The sequence below is a fragment of the Equus asinus genome, chromosome 20 (assembly GCF_041296235.1).
Source record: "Equus asinus isolate D_3611 breed Donkey chromosome 20, EquAss-T2T_v2, whole genome shotgun sequence".
Taxonomy (NCBI): Eukaryota; Metazoa; Chordata; class Mammalia; order Perissodactyla; family Equidae; genus Equus; species Equus asinus.
Window position 1 is genome coordinate 66,603,450 of NC_091809.1, and position 23,713 is coordinate 66,627,162.

The 23,713-nt window shown below is 40.5% G+C and overlaps 1 protein-coding gene across 1 annotated transcript; it reads right to left on the minus strand.

The window, feature by feature from the left end:
- Nucleotides 1–293: 293 nt before the first annotated feature.
- Nucleotides 294–23,442, minus strand: C20H11orf97 (chromosome 20 C11orf97 homolog). The gene is made up of 4 exons (XM_014835424.3): nt 23,150–23,442; nt 18,524–18,628; nt 8,444–8,569; nt 294–5,157 (listed from the first exon to the last, which is right to left on the minus strand). Exons 1-4 carry the CDS (start codon nt 23,295–23,297, stop codon nt 5,144–5,146), a joined length of 393 nt encoding a protein of 130 aa, XP_014690910.1. The 5' UTR covers nt 23,298–23,442; the 3' UTR covers nt 294–5,143.
- Between the last annotated feature and the right edge of the window lie 271 nt (nt 23,443–23,713).

Below are 23,713 nucleotides of genomic sequence, written 5' to 3' on the forward strand. Positions count from 1 at the left end.
TAATACGGTGATTTCTTTAGGAAACAGGTAACACTCTTAAATAAATATATAGGAAGCCCAATTCGAGTTTCAACACCATCCCAGCTGCAGGGGAAAGCCTATCCTATTTGTTTCAGATTCTGAGAAGCAATCCTTTCTTTCCCAAGGTGATTTTCCTATGTTCTTTTTTCATTAATCTTGCTTTTAAGATATAATATACATAAAGAACATAAAACTGAAGCATACAGCTCAATGATTTTACATGCACTACACACATGTACACATATGCACACATACCTGTGTGACAACTACCCAGATGAAGATATAAAACCCAACAGTCTCCTTCATGCCCCTTTCTAGTCAATAGTTCCCAGAGGAAACCACTATTCTGACTTGTGTCTCCCTAAATTAGCTTTACGTCTTTTTCAAAATCTATACACGGATTCCCCAGTATGTTCATTTTTGTGTCTGGCTTGTTTTCGTTATCATAATGACTGTAAGATTCATGGGTGCCATGTGTAGCTGTGGTTCATTCTTTTAAATTTCCATGCAGCATTCCATTCTATGAATCTACTACAGTTCATCCAGCCTCCTGTTGATAGACATTTGAGTTGCTTCCATTTTTAGGCTATTATGAATAAAGCCATTACAAACATTTTTTCTGTCATTTTGAGTGGCACCTCATCTATTATATAGGCACCAGAAAAAAATATGGGTTTGTTATTTAAGAGATCTCCTTACCATTTTACTGTCAAAAGGGCATCTGAAAGGTAAGAAAATAAAGACTAAAAGTAACTGAGACCTGACAAGAAATAAAAGATATGAAAGTACTTTGATAAGTCAGGCAGGATGTTTTCATAGCATTTATTGTGTTTGCCATACAGATATAGCACATATTTATTATACGCATTTTTTAAATATAGAAAAGTATAAAGAGGAAAATAATTCTCCTCCCCCATCCCCATGCCAAGACAACCAGTTTATATTTTGGTATTTAATGAACATACAGTATATATAAACTAGGATCATATTGTAATACTATTTGTATTCGATTTCCCCATTTGATATCAGCTTTGTCCCATGCCATTAAATGCATTTTGAAAACATGACTTTAATAGTTTCATCATATGACCAAGCGAAAGGATCTGTAGTTACTGATGATTGGAATTCTAACGATGGCCAGGTCCTGGACCATACCACGAATAGAGGAAACCACCAGTCAACAAGCCCTGCTCATGCACACAGTTTTAATCAGCATTTTAGTTCCTTAGTTATCTTATTTTCGTAAGAACACTTAACATGAGATCTACCCTCTTAACAGATGTTTAAGTGTACAAAACAGTATTATCTATAGATACAATGTTGTGCAGCAGGTCTCTAGAACTTATTCATCTTGTATAACTGAAATTTTATATTCCTTGAATAGCAACTCCTCCGTTCTCCCTTACCCCAGCCCCTAGGAACCACCATTCTATTCTTTGCTTCTATGAGTTTGACTATTTTAGATACCTCATATAAGTAGAATCATGCAGTATTTGTCCTTCTGCGACTGGCTTATTTCACTTAGCATACCGTCCTCCAGGTCCATCCACGTTAACCTCCAATCCCCTGGTGTGTGTGTGTGTGTGCATGTGTGTAGACAGGAGTGTGAATCTGGCTAAAACATTCCCAGAACTAAGGAGACTGGGGCTTTTGAAATAGACGATGTTGACTCCTAACTTGATCACCCTATTTTCATACAAAGTCCTCCTGGTCTATTCCTTCTGGAGTGTGACCTTGCAGATTTCTATCAAGATTAGGAAGAGAGTCATCTGAGCTATGAGGAAAATCTAAGGGGTTCCTATTTGTTGTGTGGACAGGAGGAGGTGGAAATAGTCCTTAAAATGCCAAGTTTAGAAAAACTGGATGCAAAATGAATGCCCCTCAATAGGACAAGATTAAGTAAACTGTGGTACTGAAATATCAGAGTATATTATATGGCCTATAAAATAGTGATTCAGATAAACATATATTACATAGGAAAATGGTCATAATGTATGCCTAAGTAAAAACATGCAGGCTATAAAATATGTGTAACATGATAGTGTTTTTTTTTTTTTGAGGCAGATCAGCCCTGAGCTAACATCTGCTGCCAATCCTTCTCTTTTTGCTGAGGAAAACTGGCCCTGAGCTAGCATCCGTGCCCATCTTCCTCTACTTTACATGTGGGACGCCTGCCACAGCATGGCTTGATGAGCGGTGACATGTCTATACCCAGGATCCGAACCAGCAGACCCGGACCGCCAAAGCAGAACGTGGGAACTTAACTGCTGCGCCACTGGGCTGGTCTCATGACAGTATTTTTATTAAAAAACCCTCTTCATTGTACGATTTCTCTCTCTATAAATATTTTAGTTATAAGACAAAGGATATGTTAATAAAATAAACCAGGGGATAGACTTTTTTTAAAGACCAAAAAGTTGTCTTTTCAAAAAAATTTTATTCCGTCTCATGCAGTAAATAGGTTTCCCAAGCGTTTTGGCTTTTTATTTTCTACTTCTAATCTTTTAATCTATGTAGTTCACAGATACTTTTGCCATGACTATTTGGCCAAATTAGGAAGTGGAGTGCAAACCCTATGACACCAAGTTATCCTAGTACCCTGGAGTACCCTAGTATCCAGCATAACTGGGGAAATTCAAGAACTCTGGGGCTGGGAGCATAGAAAACGAAAAACGAAAGTGAGCAATCTGCAAACATCTCCAGGAAAAAAAGCATTTTTGTTTTTTTCCCGACCTCAGAAGGAATGCTTCTAGTGTATTTCATCAAGTATTAAAACGGCTGTTGGTTTAAGATTGTTATAGATTTTTATCATTTTAAAGAAGTGTCCTTGGGGCTGGCCCAGTGGCCATAGTAGTTGGCTTCTCGTGCTCCAATTGGGCAGCCCAGGGCGTGTGGTTGGAATCCCAGGTGCAGACCTACACACTGTTTGTCAAGCCATGCTGTGGAAGCCTTCTCACATACAAAATGGAGGAAGATTGGCACAGATAATGAGCTCAGGGACAATCTTCCTCAAGCAAAAGGAGGAAGATTGGCAGCAGATGTTAGTTCACGGCCAGTCTTCCTCACCAAAAAAAAAAAAAAAGTTCTTGTAATCCTGGTTTTCAAAGAGTTTTTATTAAAAAAATGCTTATTGAATTTTAAAAAACAGCTGTATCATGTAGTAATTTTTAAAATCATCCCCTACATTTGGCATTTAGATGGTTTCAGTTTTTCACTACTATAAATAATGCTAGCACGAAAAATCCTGTACATCAATCCAGTTGGGAAGATGTGCAATGGAGCGATGAAGAACAAAATTTAACCACAAAAGGAACCAGGGCCCCAAAGTGGAACAAGGACAGAAACCTTAGCAAGGAAACAGTGCCAGGAGATGAGTCCTTGTTGGCGGCGTTAGGGGTGGTCAGGAAGAGGAAGGCTGCTGCGGAGCACCCAGCCCAGACAGCAAGGCTGTGAGTAAACAGTGGGGAGCTTGTCTGTTGAGCAGGAGGCAAGTGGAATTGAGGAAGGAAATCCCTGAGGGTATGTTTGTAAAGTCACACTGGGAATTTAAGTACAAACAGGATATCATTTCTAAGGGATAAATAAAAGTCAACAGTCCCCACCCACTGCACTTTTTGTGTGGCATCCTTACATGCAAAAAAGTTGAGAGTAAGAATTTTTAGAAGGTTGAGATTTTAGATTTGTAAGAATAGTAAGTGCTTTGCCCAACTCTAGGTAGTTTTTAGTGTTATATTTCTTGACTGATTTAAGATGCAGTCTCTCCAATTTTAGCTACTGGTCAGCAACACTGTTTTGAAGTAGCCAGTCAGTGATGAGAGAGTTCCATAAATAAGATGGCGCCTGGAATTGGCTTACTCATAGACTCTCTTCTAGTGTGCAGTAACTAAATGGAAATTTTTATATTAAATCTGGAAAAGTTTGGATCTTGACTCAAGAGATTATTGACTGTCACTGTGTAAATATTTTTAGGTAGGGAAGAGACATACCCAGTCGACAAATCTTTGTTGACTTGACTTGATTTATTACATTAAAACTCAGAAATGAACTTGAAATGGAGAAAGTTTTAATATGAGCTTAGCTTAGAAAGGAAGGAAAATAGAAGGTGTGTAACCAGAATACTAGGAAAAAGAACATTTTAAGAGGAAGGGGGTAAGTATATCACAACAGTTATGTAGAAAATGAAAAATTGGAAAATCCCAAATGTACAGAGAGGAGCAATAAATGCAAAAATTTAGTACAAACGTATGAAGATTTTTAAATTTAATTATTTAAAGTTATATTGTCATGAATGGTAAATTATATGATGTTATGTTAAAAGGGATGATAAATGTATATACTATACAGTGTGATTTTAAACATGTAAAGTAAAACATGCATAGGGAAAAAATAACGATATATCAACATGTTACCAGTGGCTGTTTTGGGGAATTAAATTACAGATGAATTCTTTTCCTTTAAATTTCTTTATTTTCCAGTTTCTCTAGACTGCACATATATTACTTTTGACAATTGATGGGGACAGAAAGGTCGACTTTTTTCTTTCTTTTTAACCCAGCAGCATTAGTAAGATCCTTCTTTAGATCTCTATACATTTCCTGGCTCCTTACTATTTAGTGGACAAATTCTAGAGGGGATGAGCTTTATCAATGCTAGCACTGAAATGATGGTCTCTGAGTCAGAGACTTTTCATCTATGTCATTGATTTATGAACCTTTACCTATATTTGGATTTATTCCTTTTTTTTTAATGGATGAGCATAATTATACTATACTGAGTTAAAGTTTATAATATTTACCTTGAAGTAGACTCAGTCAACATGTCTTTGTTTTATTATGTTTCACATATTTAACAAAATAAACTGAATTAGAAGCCCAATGTATTCCAAGTCTGATAACCAAAAATATAATATTTTCCTTCATTGTTTTCAGGTGCTTAGCAAATTTTACCAATAATCTTTCATTACTTTGGATTAATTTATAGATAGGAATTAATACCAATAATAGGAATTACAGACTAATGTACTTTTTTTTTTTCTTAACACATCTTAAACTGTGAGACAAGCTTGGATTTCTTCTCTGTTTTCAGACATCAGGAGAAAGACGTTTCTTCTCAATGGAAAAATTTATTGATTGTATCCTAGAGTAAAGAAATATGTGACAAAATAAGTAGGCTTTACTTTGGGGAAATGCTCTTTAATCCCAACCCCATTTAAGTCTAAATTTGACTTAATGTTCCCAATAATACTTCATTCGCTAGAGCAGAATGTAAAAGCCATAACCCCTGAGATGCAAGTAACTGGAGAAACCATAGAGCATAGTGTCTGGACAAGCAGCATTGGCATCACGTGGGAGCTGGCTGTAAACGCAGAATCTCAGACCCCACTGCACACCTACTGTATCAGAATCTAAAGTTTAATAATATGCCCACATGATTTGTAGGTAAAGTTTGAGAAGGGCTGGACTAGACAACTTTTTCTTGTTACATACCACAGAATAAGAATGAAATGACCACAGTAAATGAATAAAATCTGTTAGTATGATGAAAATAGTAGATGCTTTGCAGTTTCTAACAGAAATGTGTTTTAGAACTACAATTACATAATCATGATTCTGAATGTAAACTTTAAAGGATGTGTATTAAATGTTGGAAGAGTCACAACTACAATGATGGTCTTTTTCATGAGAAAGAGAAAAAAGCACAAGTGAATAGGAAGAAGATGACAGTGAGGATTGACCGAATTATCTGTAAAGCATACTTTACAGGAGAAGTTCCTGGAAACACTGCAATCCATGGAAACGTCTCTTTAAAAGCATCAGTTCCAAGCATATGTAAGATATATGCACCTTTTCATGATTCAAACACTAGTGTCAACAGGTTCCCTTGATTTTCCCTGTACTGTTTGCAATCTGTTTAATTTAGCAGTCTCAAGTAGGGAAAACCATATACTTCTGTGGAGGGGGGACGGATTTGGGTTAGCAGTAAGAAGATTCTGACCATTTGTATGCCTTCAACATATACCTCCTGGCTCATCATTCACTGGTTATTCTTGTGACAAAAAATGATTGAGCACCTGCTGTGCCAGGCACTGTGCTAAGTGCCAGAAACACAGCGGTGAGTGAAAGCAACACAGGTCCTGCCTTCATGGAGCTTCTGATAGTGTATGAATTACTACTGAGGAATTTTTGAAAATTATCTGTGGATTTTGCTCATCTATGATATTTCTGTGCCTTGCATCTACCTTTTTTCATTGACGATGAGAAATGTCTGATTCTTAGTCTGATTCATATAAATTGATCAGTTGTGATTTGTGTAGCAGATAGTAGCAGTTCATATGGCAAAATGCAGCTGTAATTTACAGAGATGAAGCAAGGATATAACAACAGCTACACATTGTAACATGATCACTGGAAGCGCTTGACCTGGCCTCCAGATAGAGGGCTGGAGACTACTAGGAAGGCAGTGTGGATGAGCAACACTGAGCAGCAGCCATGAACAAGCCTCTCCTAAATTGTATGGATGCAGGTAATGCAATTATGGTCAAAATCAAACACACGTTTTCTTATCATATGTCCCCAGTTGATGAATTGAATCATCTATTGGACTTTTATGTCTTCAAATGAAAGTAATTTGTTCTTCTAACCACTCTTATAATAGGGCATTTAGAAAATCATGCATCTTTAAAATAAATTGCTTTGGGAGTTTACTTGGAATGATGGATTTACCCACTTTTAACTGGGACCTGACAAATTGAACGGAAAGTTGAAATAAACAGCCCCCAGTGGGCAAGTGTCCCAGACTTGAGCTGAATCAACTGTTACTGCAGGACACTGATATCTTTGTGGATTTTGAGTGTAGTTGCCTCCCAGGTTCCTAACCCTGCATTCCCATAGCCCTGGTATTTGTGCCTGTTTAACCACCACCCACGACTGGTTCCAGCCTTGTCTGGTGACTGCATTCTCTGCCATGATGGCCCAGAGGTTAAGAGCATAGTCTCAGAAGCCAGATGGACAAGGTGCATAGTTCTGGCCTCACTACCTCCTAGACATAGGATCTTGGGTAATGTAATGTCTCTATGCCTCAGTTTTCTCTTCTGGAAAATAGAGATTAAAACTCTCCTTTCACGTGATCGTGTGGATTACATAACTAGATAAAGCACTAACCGCCATGCGCAGCACATGGTAAATGGTGGCTCCTCCTACTTTATTAGTGTTAAACCCAGGTCTCCGAACTGGTTCCTTTTTGCTACATGAATCCCCTTTAGTAACATTTTTTATTATTATTATTTTTGTTTACCTTGCATCTCAGTCTCTTAGTGGCTGTATTTTCTCCCTACTGAATTCATATCCCAGAGGCTGTCTCCCTGTCGACCCTCCTCCTTCGTGGCACTTTTTCTGAGCTCTCACTCCACTCCAGGTTCAACAGACTCCCCAGCTCCTGGGGACTGTTTGCCTCATAGAGACAGTAGTAACTAGTGGTTAAAAGTCACTGTAGACTGGCTGCCCGGGTTCAAATCTCAGCCCTTCCACTCACTAGCTGAGTGACTCTGGGTAAACTATTCAACCTTTCTGTGCATCAGTTTCCTCATCTGAAAAATGAATTGTGCCTGTTTTATGTGATTGTTATAAAGATTTAATAGATTATTATAGTTGAAGAGTCTAGACTAGTAAGTGCTATATAGTGTTTGCTATCATGAGTCATGTCTTGGGTAAGAATACGTAAGCTTGGCACTACCACGCCTCCTTTCTCCCCTCAAGGTAACCTCCCGCTTGTAGAGCCATTTTTAGGATTTGCATGCTCAGTTTCATGTCCCTAGACTATCTGGACACTGCTTGTGCTTCCAGGTCAAGACCCCTGCCTTCTCCACATCCTGCCACAGATGCTCCTGGAAGACACTGTCTATGACAGTGAGGAATGAGTAATATTTTGTTCCAAAATTTATGTCTGTGAGAAACAGTACACTGGGTCCAGCCTGGCGGCCTCTCACCTAAAACAGGGTGAAGCTAAGGGAACCAAGCAAAATTGTTGCCTTCTTCTTCCTTAATTCCCTCATCTCTCCTTCCTCATTTCCACTGGTAAGCAAAAATCATCCATCTGGAAGCAAGGACAATGCAAAATTCCTCCCCCACTGAGGCTGACTGTGTGCTAGAAAGTCTTATGCGGATGAAAAGTAAAGGAAAGAGTCGGGAGTATGACTCAGAGTATGAGCTTCTATTGTATCCACGGGATAAATGGCTTGGCTGAGCTGTTACTGTTTCAGTTCCACGATGAGGTCATGTGGCTGAACTAAAAGTACCCTGCGAAAAGCAAGTCAAAAGAAGATTGAATTGTGACTGAGAACTTTAAATAAAGCAGACGCTACTGGTTTGTAAACTGTCCAGCACCCTCAGGGACTTCAGCAGAATCAAGGGTATGGGGGTCTTACTTCTCAGCCCTCCGTGCCTCGAATAGTACTTGGCTTGTGGCAGTAAACTGTTTCTGCTTGGCAGTCCTGGCTTCAAGCCTCCCACGGGGAGATTCCTTTTAATGCTCCAAATCCCTTCCAGGGCCACTGTCAATATTTTCAAAAGCAAGATGATGATGATTAGCTTATTCTCTTTTTAGCACAAAGTGTTTGAAAAGTATTTACTTGGTGATTATTTTTTCAGTCACTTGGGTTGAGATTTACTTGGTTTGATTGATCAAACCACCCAAGGTCTTTATCATTTGTTTAATCTTTTATTTCAGTTCATTCATTCAATTATTCCCTATGCAATTAAACCTCTACAGTGCTATTAGATCATTTAACTTGTCCCTAAAGAAATAAAGGAAAATATAGAAACACAGTATGTAATGAAACACAGAAGGATCAGGAATAAATAACATATAAATACACAGACTTCATTTAGTCAACTTTATACGATTCTGAGTTAATTCCTAGAAGTGCAAATATTTCCAAAGATATTATAACCAAAAGTTACTACAATAACACATCCAACAATCTTCTAAAAGCCATAAACTAGATGTTATTTAATCTCCCCTTGAAAGAAACAACAAATTTACTGGAAAACACCATAGCAAAATATTTGGAAAGTGATACCTACACATTGCTACAAGGCAAATTATAGTCTTAAATGCTGATACCATTCAGTAAGTCCTGGCTTAGTAATGATTTGCACTGGGCTGTCCTCCATATCCTAAAATCACTTACTTAGGTTTTGAGAGTCAGTCAACAAGCATTTGGTGAAAATCTATTGTGTAGAAAACTGTGACCCACGTCAAGCAAGGTTATTCAGGTTAGTGCCATAAGTCGTTTTCCCCATTTTGAAGCTGCAAATTTCAATGCCGAGTATTCTCCACAGACCCAAGGCTGCCCACTGGTATCTGCACTGACATTTGATCCCCCATAAAGGATTCCATACCATGTAATGATTAGGGGCACAGCCTTTAGGTTCAGAGGGGATCTGGGTTTCAGTCTCTGCTCCACCACCTACCAATTATATGACTTTGGGGCAAGTTATTTAACCCACTATGTCTCAGTATCCTTATCTTTGAAATGGGGATAATAATATCTACTTTTTACAGAGGCAACTATTTTTCTTGTGCAAGCATGGACTCAGATTCCATTTCCAGAGGCACAGACGCTGAGCTGACTCACCCAGCTGAATGTCAATACTTACCTCTCCCTCCCCACTCCTGAATGGAGTAGCTAAAACTGTCTGTCAAGGTTAGTTTCTTTCCTCTTCTTCAAAGACGTTCAAGGAAGACTCCAAAGTCTCCTTTTTTCAAGACCTTACAAAGTTTAAGCTGTTTCTTGTATCTAACCTAAATCTTTCCCCACCATTCCAGCCAGCTTTCTCTTCTTTTTTCCTGTCTAGTGATAGAAGAGGGCTGCTTCCCCAGCCCCAGGGTAACAGACTCTCAGATTTAGGAGTCCACAGACATTTATTAAATACCCACGGTGCACAACACCCAGTAAGAGATGAACAAAACAGATTTAGATTTGTTCCACATGGTGGGAAGGTCTGGCAAATGGAAAGCAGTTTAAAATCAGGAGGCAGAACCATGTAGAAAAACCATATTAAATTAGCTAGAAGAATTATACTAGTCTAATTTAGTTGTGCCCTTCAGATGCAATCACAAGAATAGCTGGAAGGTTACAATTTAATAGGGGAAATACCTGAATGTAAATGCAGATGCTCAGAAATGCATGAAAAAATCCTCAAAGCAAAATATACATAAGTATTTACTTTACTCAGGGATAGAGGCTGCCAGAAAAAAATAGCACTTTGATTTGATATGATGTTTGGGTGAAGAAGTTACAGAAGGTGATACGTTCAACTGGAGAAAAAGAGGTCTGAAGAGAAGCATGCATGCCCTTTGAAGCTGCTGCTTCTTTAGAGAAATCCGACTGCCTCAGCCCTGGCATGCGCAGTCCAGGAGAGGAAGGAAGACAAAGGTGCGGCAGGGCAGAGAGACCTCAGAGCTGGCATGCCTAAGCTAAAAAGGGAGAGGGCAGCAGGCACAAAAGAGAAGCTAAGAGAAAGGAATTAAATCCTTTCTTGAAGCTCAAAATTTTCTAGTGTCTTCTTCTTCTTCTCTCCTCCTTTCTCATGCTCCCAGCCCCTTCTACTCAGAGACCTTTTGTGTGTGTGAAGAAGGTTGTCACTGAGCTAACATCTGTGCCAATCTTCCTCTATTTTATGTGGGACGCTGCCACAACATGGCTTGATGAGCAGTGCTAGGTCCGCACCAGGGATCCAAACCTGCGAACCCCAGGCTGCTGAAGTGGAGCACATGAACTTAACCATTACACCACTGAGCTAGCCCCAGTCAGAGACTTTTTTAGGTGTGTTTTTATCCTGAGTTTTAACGTTACTAAACAAGGCCTAATGCTGGAAATTTTAGCCAGTGGGACCTGGCCTGCTCTTTCAGGGAAGAGGGGCTCACACTTTAAAAATATTCTTGCTCCCTTCAACTGTCTCTGGACTGTGAATGATGAACATCAGAGCTTGAAAAGCCAGTTTAGAGCCATTTCATCTGTGCTCCCTTTGTGTAAACATGGTCAGAGATTTGACCAGAGGAAGAAAAGTTTAAGTAATTTAAAGTCATGTTTCATGACTTCTAGGGCTCTGTAACTATCTTGACGTGCCTTTGCTGTCTAGTAACTTCCTTGTATATTGTAGGTACACAAAACATTTTTGTTGAATGAATTAATGAATAACAAATGTAACTACACTTGCTGAGCAACATTTTACATTTTCTGAGTTGGTACAAAACATGATAAATAAACCAGACTCAAAATTAAGTTTCCGTGCAATAAGGCACATATAGACACAAATTAACGGATTTGGCAGGACGCTTCTGAAATTCACTGGGAAAGGAAATATTGTGTAAGAGAAAACTAGTAAACTTCATTAATCAAAGTTTTCATGACTACTATAGCCTCTGCAGGTTTTAGCCAGAAGAATACAAAAGCCTTTGCAATTTAAAAACATTAAAATTAGAACATTAATTTATTTCCACAACGTCCTCTTTAGAAGTTCTTAGAAATGTAGAAATAGTTTTAGGATAAATGGTAAAATGAATGCAATAGTTCCATAATGAATGTCTCACAAGCTTACTTCTTTTTAAAAAGTTAAATCTTCAGGGAATCACTAAGAATATGTGAATGATGATGTTAGCTAAATTCTTACTTATCCAGAAATTTCCCTAAGTTACTCCAAATTCCATTTTCATCTGACAGAAGATCTGATCAGAAAATTGCATTGCTTTTTTTTTCAGGATGATAAAAACCTTTTCGTATAGATCCCACACCCGTCCTTATCTGCCAGGAATGTACAAAGCCTCTGAAACCTGTTCTGCCTCAAGTTTGAACCTAAACTGAAGCTGAACCTGGAGACCATTGGGAAAACTTTGTTTTTCCTTACTGAAGAGAATACTATTTGCTACCAATACAATTTCAAATCTTTTTTCCTCTCAGACCACATAATCTTAAAGAGAAATTATATAACCCAGTGGCTAAGAGCAAGGACATCAGCTTCTGACAAGCCTGCATTCAATGTCAGCTATTCCACTGTGTGACAATGGGCAAATCTCTGTATCTCCCTGAGCCTCAGCTTCCAGATCTGCAAAATGGGAATAAGAAGAGCACAGGGCTGTTGAAAGGATTAAGAGAGAGAATTTGTAAAAACTGTCATGTCCAGAAGACACACTGTGAATGAGAGCCATAATAGTAATAATTCTTATATTATCATCATCATCATCATTACATAAATAGACACTGATTACCCACCCCTACCCCTTGCTCCAGCATCCAGTGCTCCTCACTGGGCCCACATGTCTCTGCATCATGAGCCTGGAAGGAATAAAAAGCCCAGGGAAGAGTGGGCTTAGAGGCCTGGCAGCCATTTCCCTGTGGTCACTGATGCCATTCCCTAGACCCAGGTATGAGGTGCACAGAAACAACCGCCTGGGACATCTTGGCCATTTCAGTGTCTTCACAGCTCTTTGTAACTGTTGTCACAACATGATCACAAGACCAGGTGGGACAGTTCCTTCAGCTGAGAGCCCCAGAAGACTGAACAGCTCTTTTTCCCTATTGCCACCCAAACAACAATAATCCAAAAGATATGTAATGTTCACTGTGTTAAACATCCATAAAACCTAACTTCTGGTTCTTTGGATTTTTTACCAATTTCATTCAACCGAAGGAGAAGAAACTTTTGATCTTTTACCAATTTCATCCAACCAAAGGAAAAGAAAAAAAGCACAGAAATAATTGAAGTCCACTGCTTCTGGGTATTTCCATAATGGTCATCATTATCTCAGTCACAAATAAAATGCACTATAATTTAAGTTGCTTAACTTTAGGACAAATCTCCCTCTTAATAGATGGCATAAGCCCTTTGGTAAGTTGACCCATACTTTGCTGTGTGGCCCAGTGTTTTGATCCTTGCTCAATGGTTGAAGGGAAATCCAGTCTGGACACTTATGGAAATTTCACCTTCACCAATCAGATTGTTGTGAGAGCATGTGGAGTTGATTGTTTAAAAATTTAAAAAAACCCAACCGATGCATACATAGCTACACAAATATGCTTGGATATACGTGTATACCTTGAGGTCCCTAGAATTTAGATAGTCTTGAGTATATCTAAGAAATAGTATATAATGTTTATCTAAGTCACAAATTCAAATATGTGTACGGAGAGAGGCCAGGCAGGTAACAAGTAAGTATCACAGGCCAGGGTAAGAAATAATTGGCTCTCTCAGTCTTTTATTTATTTTTATTTTTTTCATGAGGAAGACTGGCCCTGAGCTAACATCTGTGCCAGTGTTCCTCTATTTTGTATGTGGGATGCCACCACAGCACAGCTTGATGAGTGGTGCTAGATCTGGGATCCGAACCAGTGAACCCTGGACTGCCGAAGCAGAGGGTGCAAACTTAGCCACTACACCCCAAGGCCAGCCCCCAGTCTTTTATTTTTTTCCGTATTTGTCAGAGGTATGGATACCAGAGAAATACTTTTTCCCTATTTCTACCATGAAAAGAGAAAGTTTGCAGTGGACGTGTGAACATAAATAGCTTGGGTTGTGCCCCACTTGACTGGGGAACTTGGTGTGCAATGGTTCACAGTAGAGTGGGCAGGCCAGCAGGGGCAGCACAACCCAACTCCAGCCACTGCTACCAGGTGTGAATATCAACTCTGCTGCCACATCTTCCTTTCTCCTCCCTCCTCCCTCTGTACCCAAGATAATCCAGAAATCTAGACTTGTATATAAAAGGTCCTGATTTTTAAGATGTTGACAACTGGTTCATATATTTAAAAAATACAGGGGCTGGCATCCCACCACTGGGTATCTATCCTAAGAACCTGAAATCAGCAATTCCAAAAGTCCCATGCACCCCTATGGTCATTGCAGCATTATTCACAATAGCCAAGACGTGGAACCAACCTAAGTGCCCAGCAACTGATGATTGGATAGCGAAGATATGGTATATAAATACAATGGAATACTACCCAGCCATAAAAAAGGACAAAGTCATCCCATTCACAACAACATGGATGGACCTTGAGGGTATTATGTTGAGTGAAATAAGCCAGACAGAGAAAGACGAGCTCTGTATGACTCCACTCATAGGCGGTAGTTAACATATAGACAAAGAGAACTGATCGGTGGTTACCAGGGGAAAGGGGGGGTGGGGGGAGGGCACAAAGGGTGAAGTGGTGTACCTACAACATGACTAACAATAATGTACAACTTTAATTTCACAAGGTTGTTAACTATCATAATCTTAATTAAAAAAAAATACAGGGGCTGGCCCTGTGGCTGAGTGGTTAAAGTTCCACGTGCTCTGCTTCAGCAGCACAGGATCCCAGACCTATACCACTTGTCAACCCATGCTGTGGCAGCAACTCTCAAACAAAATAGGGGAAGACTGGCACAAACGTTAGCTCAGGGCAAATCTTCCTCAGCAAAAAACAAAAACAAAAACAAACAAAAAACAAGGCAGAACAAATAAGTATGTCTATATGTTTGCAAGATGAATCTGGCATATTGATCAACAGTTTGGGATCCTGAGCCAAACTTGAGATACCCATGGCAGCCTAATTAGATGTGAGACGTGGTGATCTGGAATGGGTATGGAAGATGGCTCTCTGGTTTTGAACTTGGACATTAGGCCACATCATTCAGTGGGATGGGTGACACACACGCAGGAGAAGGTAGGGGAGAGGTATGAGTTTCATTTTGTATGTATTGATCCTGAGTATTTATAGGACATCTGGAAGAGAAATTTATCCTGGAGACACACATTTCAGAGGCATAGTAGTGAGGTAGCAGTGGAAACTATGGGAATAGCTCAGACAATCCAGGGAGAGCTAACGGAACAAGATTAGAAGACTGTGGGTAACACCCCCGTAACATCAGTATTTGGGGATGGGGTGAGTGAAAAAAGTTCTTAAGGGGCATGAGTAGGAATATCCAGAGAAGTAAGAGGAGAATGAGGACATTTTAGTATCAAGGAATTTGAGGAAGGAATAAGGTTTAGGGAAAGAGCCATCAACTATGTCAAATGTTGCAGAAATCTCAAGCCAGCCAAGGTGGAACAGTATCCACGGGATTTGGCCGTAACATGTCACTGGAGACCCTATGGTGAGTCGAAAGTCAGTGGGATTTGGGGTCAGACCTGAACTTAGAATCCAGTTTTGCTACTTATTAGAATCCAGTTTTGCCACTTAATGTATAACCTTAGATAGTAAAAACCTTTCAAAATCTTTCTACTCATCCCTATAAGGGGGATCATAATACCTATATCACATGGCTTTTGTGAGGATTTGTGGTAAGCAAAATAAACCCCCTGTCCTCAGGTAGCTTATGTTTTAGTGGGAGAGAGAGTCAATAAAATTGTATACAACTAGATATATAATTGCAGGTAGCGATAGAAAAAAACAGAAAGAAGAAAGTAGTGTAAAGGATTAGAGAATAACTTGATGGGGGGTAGTGTCTATTTTAACCTGGTAGAGAGATTACCTCTGAGAAGGTGACATTTGAACTGAAATTTGAATAAAGAGGGAGGAAGACATTTGATGGTCTGGGGGAGGGGTAAAGGTCTTGAGGTGGGAATGGGTTTGGCATTTTCCAGAATATCAAGAAAATCTATGTGGCTAAAATGGAGTGGGAAAGTATTGGAGATGAATCAGAGAGGTGAGCAGGCCTTATGAGGAGATTGAAATTTAGTCTGGGAACAATAAGAAGCCATTGGAGAGTTTTGAGCATGGGGCTGATGTGCAATGATTTGTGTTTGTAAGAGATATCTCTGGTTTCTGTGCAGAGAATAGACTGTAGGGGACAACAGTAGAAGCTGCTATAGGATGCTCCTGCTAAGCCTGCAAGAGATGATGGGGGCTTGGGCAAGACTGTAGTTGAGGAGATTTAGGATATATTTGAAACGTAGATTCAACGGGATTAGCTGATGGACTGGATATGAAGTTTGAGGATTTGACTTCTAGGTGTTTGACCTAATCTTTTGAGTGAATGGTGGTGCCATTTTTTGAGCTGGGGAAGATCTGTTGAAGAGTAGGACTTTAAAAGCTGGAGTACAGACCAAGAGTTCTGTTCCAGACATGTTAAGTTTGAGAGGCCTATTATACATCCAGGTGGAAGGTTAAGAAGGCTTTTGGGATTTGAGGGGGAAAGCAGAGGCTAAAGATAAAAATTTTGGAGTGACTAACGCAATAGGGCTAGATATGATCACCAAGGCAGTGAGTGTAGATAGAGAAAAGGCCTGTGACTAAGTTCTCCAAAGTTTAGAGGCTAGGAGGAAGGAGAGTGAGCAAAGATAACAGAGAAAGAGTGGTACCAGCAAAACCAGGAGATTGGAGCATGTGACCTGGAGGCTAAGCTGAGAAAGTGTTTTCCGAAAGGACTAAACAATTGTGTCAGACGCTCCAGAGAAGTTGAATTCGATCAGTTTGTGGATTGGATTTGACCTTCAAGATCATTGGATTTGACCTTCAAGAGGAAGGTCATTTGCAATCTGCAAAAGAACAGTTTCCCTGGACTTATGGGAACAAAATCCTAATTGAAATGGGTGAAGGAGCAAATGATAAGTAAAGAGTGGAAACAGTGGGTGAAGCATGTCTACTCTTAACATCTGGGAATAGGTGCTATGGAAGCCATTCTAGTCCCCAAATTTTTGTGCAGAATTCTGGGTGTATGTGTCAAGTTGTGCTTTCCAGGAAGACAAGCCATAGCTTTCATCAGATATTTAAAGGAGTGTGTCACTGAAAACTCTGCACTAGAAGGTCCAGTGGCTGGCCCAGAGCTGCCAATACTCTAAGATTAAGCTGGAAGAGTGTGGGCCCTCTCTAGGGACTAGTTCTCTGTTCTGGCCAAGCACATGGGGTTTCCTGCCATTAAAAAAAGAAGGGGGGGCAGACGGAGGGGGAGGGGGAGGAGGAGAAGAAAAAGGAGGAGGAGGAGAAGAAAAGAAAAAGAAAAAAATAGGTCTCTATTTCCCATAAATAGAGCCCTTCAAAACTGAATACAGAATCTATTCTCAGCTTTGAAAGGGTTTTTGAGTCTAAAATAGCACATCCATGCGACCTCTGGTGGATGTTATAAAAATGCAGCCCAAGCATACTCCATTTTACATGAGGCCTATTTGCAAAGATTGCTTAGAAAAATGAATTTTTATAAACCGAATATTTCCTAATCACTTAGATGGTCTCATAATCAAATGTACCCAATAAGAATAACACAACACCCAACTAGTAGGTAAATTATAAATTTATAAGCATATAAAGGAAAGTAAACCCAAAACAATATAGACTTAAAAAAATTTTTTTTAACCACCAGAGAAATAGTCTGTATAGGCTGGGTTTCAGAGAAACAATTTAGTAGGTCATTCTGAATCCATTCATAGAGTTCAAACCAGACTTCAAACATTCCTTGAAGACATTGTAATGAACACAACTGGTGATTTTGCTGGTCTTTCCTCTTGTAAAAATGGGCCATACGAGAAGGCCTAAAAGGTGTTTCTGTGGCTGGTTTTGAAATATAAAATGTCAAGGAGTCTGAAATAATGCACCTCTGGGCCTGCAGCATCTGCTCTTAGGAATCCTTAGAGAATTGGGCCCTACCTGCCAAGTATTCAACAACCCTCCTCAGAAACTGTCAAGTTCTCTGAGTATCGGAGTCGTGTCTTACAGTCCTTTCATTTCCTCTAGCAATGCTGATACCCAAGAGGGTTGCAATAAAAACCTGATGATATGAAGAGCATGAAACATGTTCCTAGTAATCATTGAGAAGGAACCACGAAAATGAGGGGCTCCAGCAGCTTCAAAATAACATCTGCAAGAGATTCTGGGGTTTCTAGAGCATATATCTTTTCTCAAATGAACCATCAGTGATAGCTATCAACGCCCAGACCATATAACTCATACGCTACGTGTATGTGGGATGAAATTCTTGGATGATTTGACCTACTTAAATGACTTAGATTCTTCTGGGGCAGTGATTTGCGAAGTAGGGTCCCTGGACCAGCAGCATCAACATCACCTGGGAACTTGGTAGAAAGGCTAATTCTTAGGCCCCATCCCAGACCTTCTGAGTCAGCTGTTCTAGGAATTGGCCCCAGCCATTTACTTCTAACAGGCTCCCAGGTAATTCTGATGAAATCTAATCTTTAGGAACCACTGTTCTTGGTCATACTTGTATTGATGAAGATCGAACATGTTATTGTGGTTTTCAGGCACTTGGAAAAAATTCTGCTTGTCATTAAATAGAAATAATTCCACCAAAAATGTGGGACAGCAATGTAGATACTGATAACTAGCTCATTTTTTCTAAATATAACAGTTCATTTGGACATAGGCAAAATAATCATAAAGCGAGCTCAAGAATTTCCCATTTTTCTTTTGATAGTCATGGTTTTGTAATAAATAAAATAATCTCTCTGCCATCAAATAGGCAACTTCATATCCGCTTCACAAATACACTTCATTTGTTGCTGAGATTACCTGCAGGTGGATTTTTAATGAGGCATTCATCTCTCTTCATATGAAGTTCTTCTTCCAGCACTTCCTTAATTCTCTTATGTGGCTCACAGTATAAAAATTTCTTCCCTATAAAGACATTAACAAAATTGGTTACTTATCACAAATTCTGCCCAACCTTCTAGCCATTATACCTACATGAATAGCTATTTTTTAAAAAGGTGTATCCTTCCATACAAATAGCAGACGATTCCCCCTGCAGACTCCATTTTGGAAAGATCGCTTCCATTGTAACTTTCTGTTCTTTTGGGACTTCACGCTTTCATATAATTCCTGAACTTTTGGGGTAACTTGTGGACACCTCTTTTAGGTATTATGAATATATATACGGAGTTTTCTTCGTTAGCTTCAAGAAAACTTTCATTTAATCAATAAATTCTTATTAGAGACCTACTCTGTGCCAGGCTTTTGGCAAGGGGCAGAGGACACAGCAATGAATAAGAGAGATGTGTACAAGGAGCCCACAATCCAGATACATAACATAGAACAGCCTCAGGATTATTTAATCATTTTTAGAGATTAGACCTGAATTGTAACAGTAAACCACTGATGGACATACAACTTTTTCCTGGCCTCTAAACCTGGCCCTATAGGGCATCCCTGCTATGGTGGAGGACTGGATTACTTCTTCTAAATAACCTTAGCTACACTTCTTCTGCTCACCCAGCGGAGCTCTGTGCTATCTGATCCTGGTTGTCTCTCCAGTCCCTCCTGTTAGCATCTCTCTCTTGCTCTCTGGGCTTTATTGTGGTCCTTCTGCCCATTCCCACATTGAAGCCTTTGTACATTCTATTTTCTCCATCTGAACTGCCTTTCTCCTAATTTTTTTTTCCTAGGGTAACTTCTACTCAAATTTCAGGTCTAGGCTTAAATGCCAGTTCTTTAGGGAAACTTTCCCTGACTCCACAATCTCGAAATGTCCCTGGTTACTTTTTCTCATAGCACTCTCTTTTTCCATTTCATTTATTGCAATTTGTGTAGGGCTTCACTTACGTTATATACAATTATTTGTGTCACTATTAGCTTAATATGTCTTCCTTACCATAAATACCATAAGGGCAGGGATGTTATCTGTTCAGTTCATCGGAGTCCTAGAACAGAACTTGGCATAATAACAGATGCTCAACAAGTGTGTTCAAGCGAACTAAGCACTGTTAAATTAGACGGAGCTCAAGGACTATTCCATGTGTATGTCTGCCAGTGCAGCCTTCTGAATGTCAGGGAACCAGTAGTTCCAGTCTCAGTACTCAAAAGCTCAATCCAAGGAACCATGAAAAACCTAAACAACCAAACATTTTTGTCATGTAAGATTTGAGTTTAAACTTACAAAGATATGGCAGATGTCTCATCTTTTCCAGACTAACCAATAAAGAACACAAGTGAATCAATTTGACTTGCACACAGACAGACCCAAATGAGGCAAGATATCTGCTGCTTCTGGCTGTGGGCCTGGGTCATCACTGGTCATGAAGACCCAAACATACCCTCAGAAGCGGACAAGGTAGAATTAGATACTTTCTTGGTCTCATTCTTGTTTCCCAAATGTTACGCGTCATAAGAGAGAGGAGTGTGCGTCAGGATTACTCAAGCTTAAGTGTGGTTAAATCTTGTTTTGTTAAATCATGATCTTTAGGCAGAAAAGGTTCTAAGAAACATGGCTAAGAAGGAAGAAAAGCCTAGAACAGGTCAGTAGAAAGGAAATCTCTCGACAAATTTCAGCCCTGCTTCTATGGGAATTTACAGAGAAAATCACTGATGGTTTTGAGAAACTGTGAAAAATGAGAGAGTAGTAAAAAGCTAGTAGAGGCAAGTATTAACTGCTCTAAAAAAGAAAAAAAGAAAGGAAAATAAAGAAAAAAAATCTATGAACTCTAACAGAGCAGCTTGATGTTGATTTTCACCAGCATTTTGAGTGGATTGGTCAACATTTGGCTTGTGAGTACAGACAATGAGGAGCGGTCATCACTAAGTGTTAAGGACTGCTAAAAACAATATTATTCCAGACTGAACTGCTTTCTTTTGTTAAGAGCTAATAACAATTGCTACAATTTATTGGACACTACCCTGCCCTAGGCACCTTACATATATATCTCTCTTTCTCACAATCACCCTATGGGCCGGTACAATTATTCCTATTTTGTAGATGAGAAAGCAACTCCCAGAAGTCACAAAACTAGTCATAAAAACTAAAAGCCATGCCTACCTTACTCTCCCAAACCCAAGTTACCAAACTAGCTAGATTAGGGAGATGTTATAGCCACAATGTATCTGCATCTGAGCAAGGCATTCGACAAAGTGTGTTTGTAGGAGGCAGAATGGCCATGCCAAAGATGCCCATTGACAGATCAGGGGCTTCTAGAGACTCTGCTTGGAACTCCTGGGATCACCATCTAATTTGCTCATTTGGATATAGGAACTGCTGGCAAACTCACCAAACGTGAGAATGGCACAAACTTGATGAATGGTTAACTTGCTGAATGGCAGACTCAGGACTCAAAAGGCTGCTTCTACATCTGGATGAATCCACAGGATGGTATTGATGAGGATAAATACAATGACTTGTGTTTAGGATGAAATAGATGAACTACATAAGTATAGGATAGAAAAGGCCCTGATCAAATGTTTTCAACAGGACAAAGGGGGAAAGAGAAACTAAGGATATCATAGACTGAATTTATTATATGTGTTAATAATATAATGTGTCTGCCAAAACAGCTAATGTAATTCTGGAACTAATAAAAGTATAACGTTCAGATCAAGGGATGTTATAGTCCCATCACACTATACTAACCTGATTGTACCTAGAATACCAGATGTAGTGAATTAATAAACTGGAGAAGGTTGGAAGATGTCAGCCAGCATGGTGAGATTGCTACAAACTATTTTAAAGGTAACACTGAAGTTTATGAAAGGTTTGGTGGGTGCTCAAATAGCTGCCTTTATGTAATTCAAGGATGTTTCAATGGGAAAGGACAACGCTTCGATCTGTATATATTTGAGAGCAGATCCGGGAGTAGAAGCTGTAGAGAAACTAAAGACCTTTCCCAAAAACATTTGAAAATTGAGTGAGTACTTTGTGCCAGTGTGAACAGCCTGCCTCTGCTTAGGCTGAGGCCCTAAAAGGATGTTCGCAGGGAGGCTGAGGCCAGGACTCTTTATATGCCCCACCCTGACTTTGCCAGTTTCTGAAAGTTTGGACACCTGCCTTAATTCATTACTCACTTCCTGGCAACCTGCCCAATGCCTGGCATGCACTAAGAACTCGATGTTTATTGAATTGATGAGTGAATGATTAATTCCACCTTTTACTCCTACAGCCACAGGAATAAAGAATATTAAATTCTAGCATCTTTAATGGAAAAATTCCCAGATAGAATTTTAAGTTGGATTAAGGAATTAATTATACTGACTACTTAAATACCCTGAATTTAGTTGCTCTAAGGAGGCCCTCTGCGTGCTGTTGACAATAATAAAAGGAATGAAGTCTCATAATCAGTCATACCGGGGCTGATGCGGAGGAAAGAGGCCCTTTCACCAGGAGGAGCCATTCGGCGGCTCCCTGAGCAGGTCTCCCGGAGGGAGTTGAGCGGCTTCAGAGCAACCCTCCCTCCTGCGCCTGCCGAGCTCAGAGGGAGTCCGAGAACCGAGGCTGCTCTCTTGAGAGGCAATCAAAGAGGCGCTCAGAAAGGCTGGAAACCGCTCGCCTTCCTCTTTGGCCTATTATTTTCACTGTCATCATTCCTTGGCACCTACTGCAGACCTGTGAGGCACAAGGGGCTGTGAAAATCTGTAAATTCATGGAACTATCGGATGAGCGCCGAGACCTGGCGCGAACTCGAGTTTCAACCATCTTGGTTGTAACCGTGGACCAGAACTGCTTTCACTTATTTGAATATTGTCTGTTTGTGTGTTTGTCAGGGCAGGAAGGAAACAGCATGTGTTGAAATGTGGCCATAATTGTGAGATTCCAAAAGGATCAGGTAATAATTTATGGACTGAGAGTCCAAGAGATGGCAGTTTAACTGTTTTAAGTGTTTCTCCAGCACTGACCGACTGACCGTGGGCAAATCACTTCCTTGCCTCTAATCGAGATCTTAGTTTCCTGTTCTGTAAAATGAAGGAACTGGCAAAAATTAGCTACGGGTTTCCATATGTGTCTGTGTGTGTATAAAATTTATAGATATGTTTTATAAATTGTTATAAATTTTACATTTTAATATAAAGTTTACACATTTAATTTTATAATAAATTATATATTACAAATTTTCATAATTTTATATTTTTATAAATATGCATTTATAAATTTTTTTTCAATTCCTCCAGGCCAATGCCACTACCAATTAAGTTGGAGGCTACGTGGGCTCAGGGAGCCTTTTGCGAAGGAGGGCTTGGGGAAATGAACTGGACGCCTCATGCCACAGTGTCATCGCCTCTGCCTTTGTCAAAACAGCGGATCCACGCCCCCGCCCCCACCCCCACCCCAAACCTCCGCGGCTTCCGCCAGTCCCCGGTTTCCCGCAGCGCCCCTTTCCGCGGTTCTCCACGCCGCACGTCCCCCCGCGCAGGGCCCGCAGCTGGCGGGGAACTCACACTGTTTGCGGGACTCCTGCGGGCCGCCGCCGCCGGGCTCCCCGCGCGCCCCGCTCCCCAGCCCCGCCGCCGGCCGAAGCTGCTCCCCATCGCGGCCCGCCTCCGGCGCCGCCACCGGGGTCACCACCACCGCCTCCTCTCCTCTCATGTCGCTGGGGTCTCCTTCGCGGCCCGCGTCGGGGTGGCCTTCTCAGCGCCTCCGCAGGCGGCCTGGGAACGCGAGGCGTCTCCAGTTGCCATAGTGACCGCCGGTCCTCCGGCTCGCAGCGGCTCTCAGCCGGCTTCTCCCGCGCCTCGGCCGTCCCGCGCGCCCAGTAAGGCGCTGGAGTTAGGGAGCTGCGATTACTTACCCACCGAAGCAGAGGGTTTTCCATTAACTTTCCGTTTATTTCTCCCTCCAACTTCGCAGGAGAGGCTTTACTATTCCCAGGTAGGGAAACAGATTCAGAAAAGCTAAGGAAATTGTGTGAGGCCACACAGCTAGGAAGTGGCACAGGTGGAATCTGAACTCTGGAAAAGTCTGGTCCCAAAGCCAGAATAGATCACCACCTGGAAAAGGTAGGG

Coding starts and splice junctions, on each gene's coding strand:
- C20H11orf97 (XM_014835424.3), bottom strand. CDS start 23,297: ATGAGAGGAGAGGAGGCGGTGGTGGTGACCCCGGTGGCGGCGCCGGAG. Junction 18,629..23,149: donor GCAGGAGTCCCGCAAACAGT/GTGAGTTCCCCG, acceptor ATGTCTTTATAG/GGAAGAAATTTTTATACTGT. Junction 8,570..18,523: donor CATTAAAAATCCACCTGCAG/GTAATCTCAGCA, acceptor AAATATTGACAG/TGGCCCTGGAAGGGATTTGG.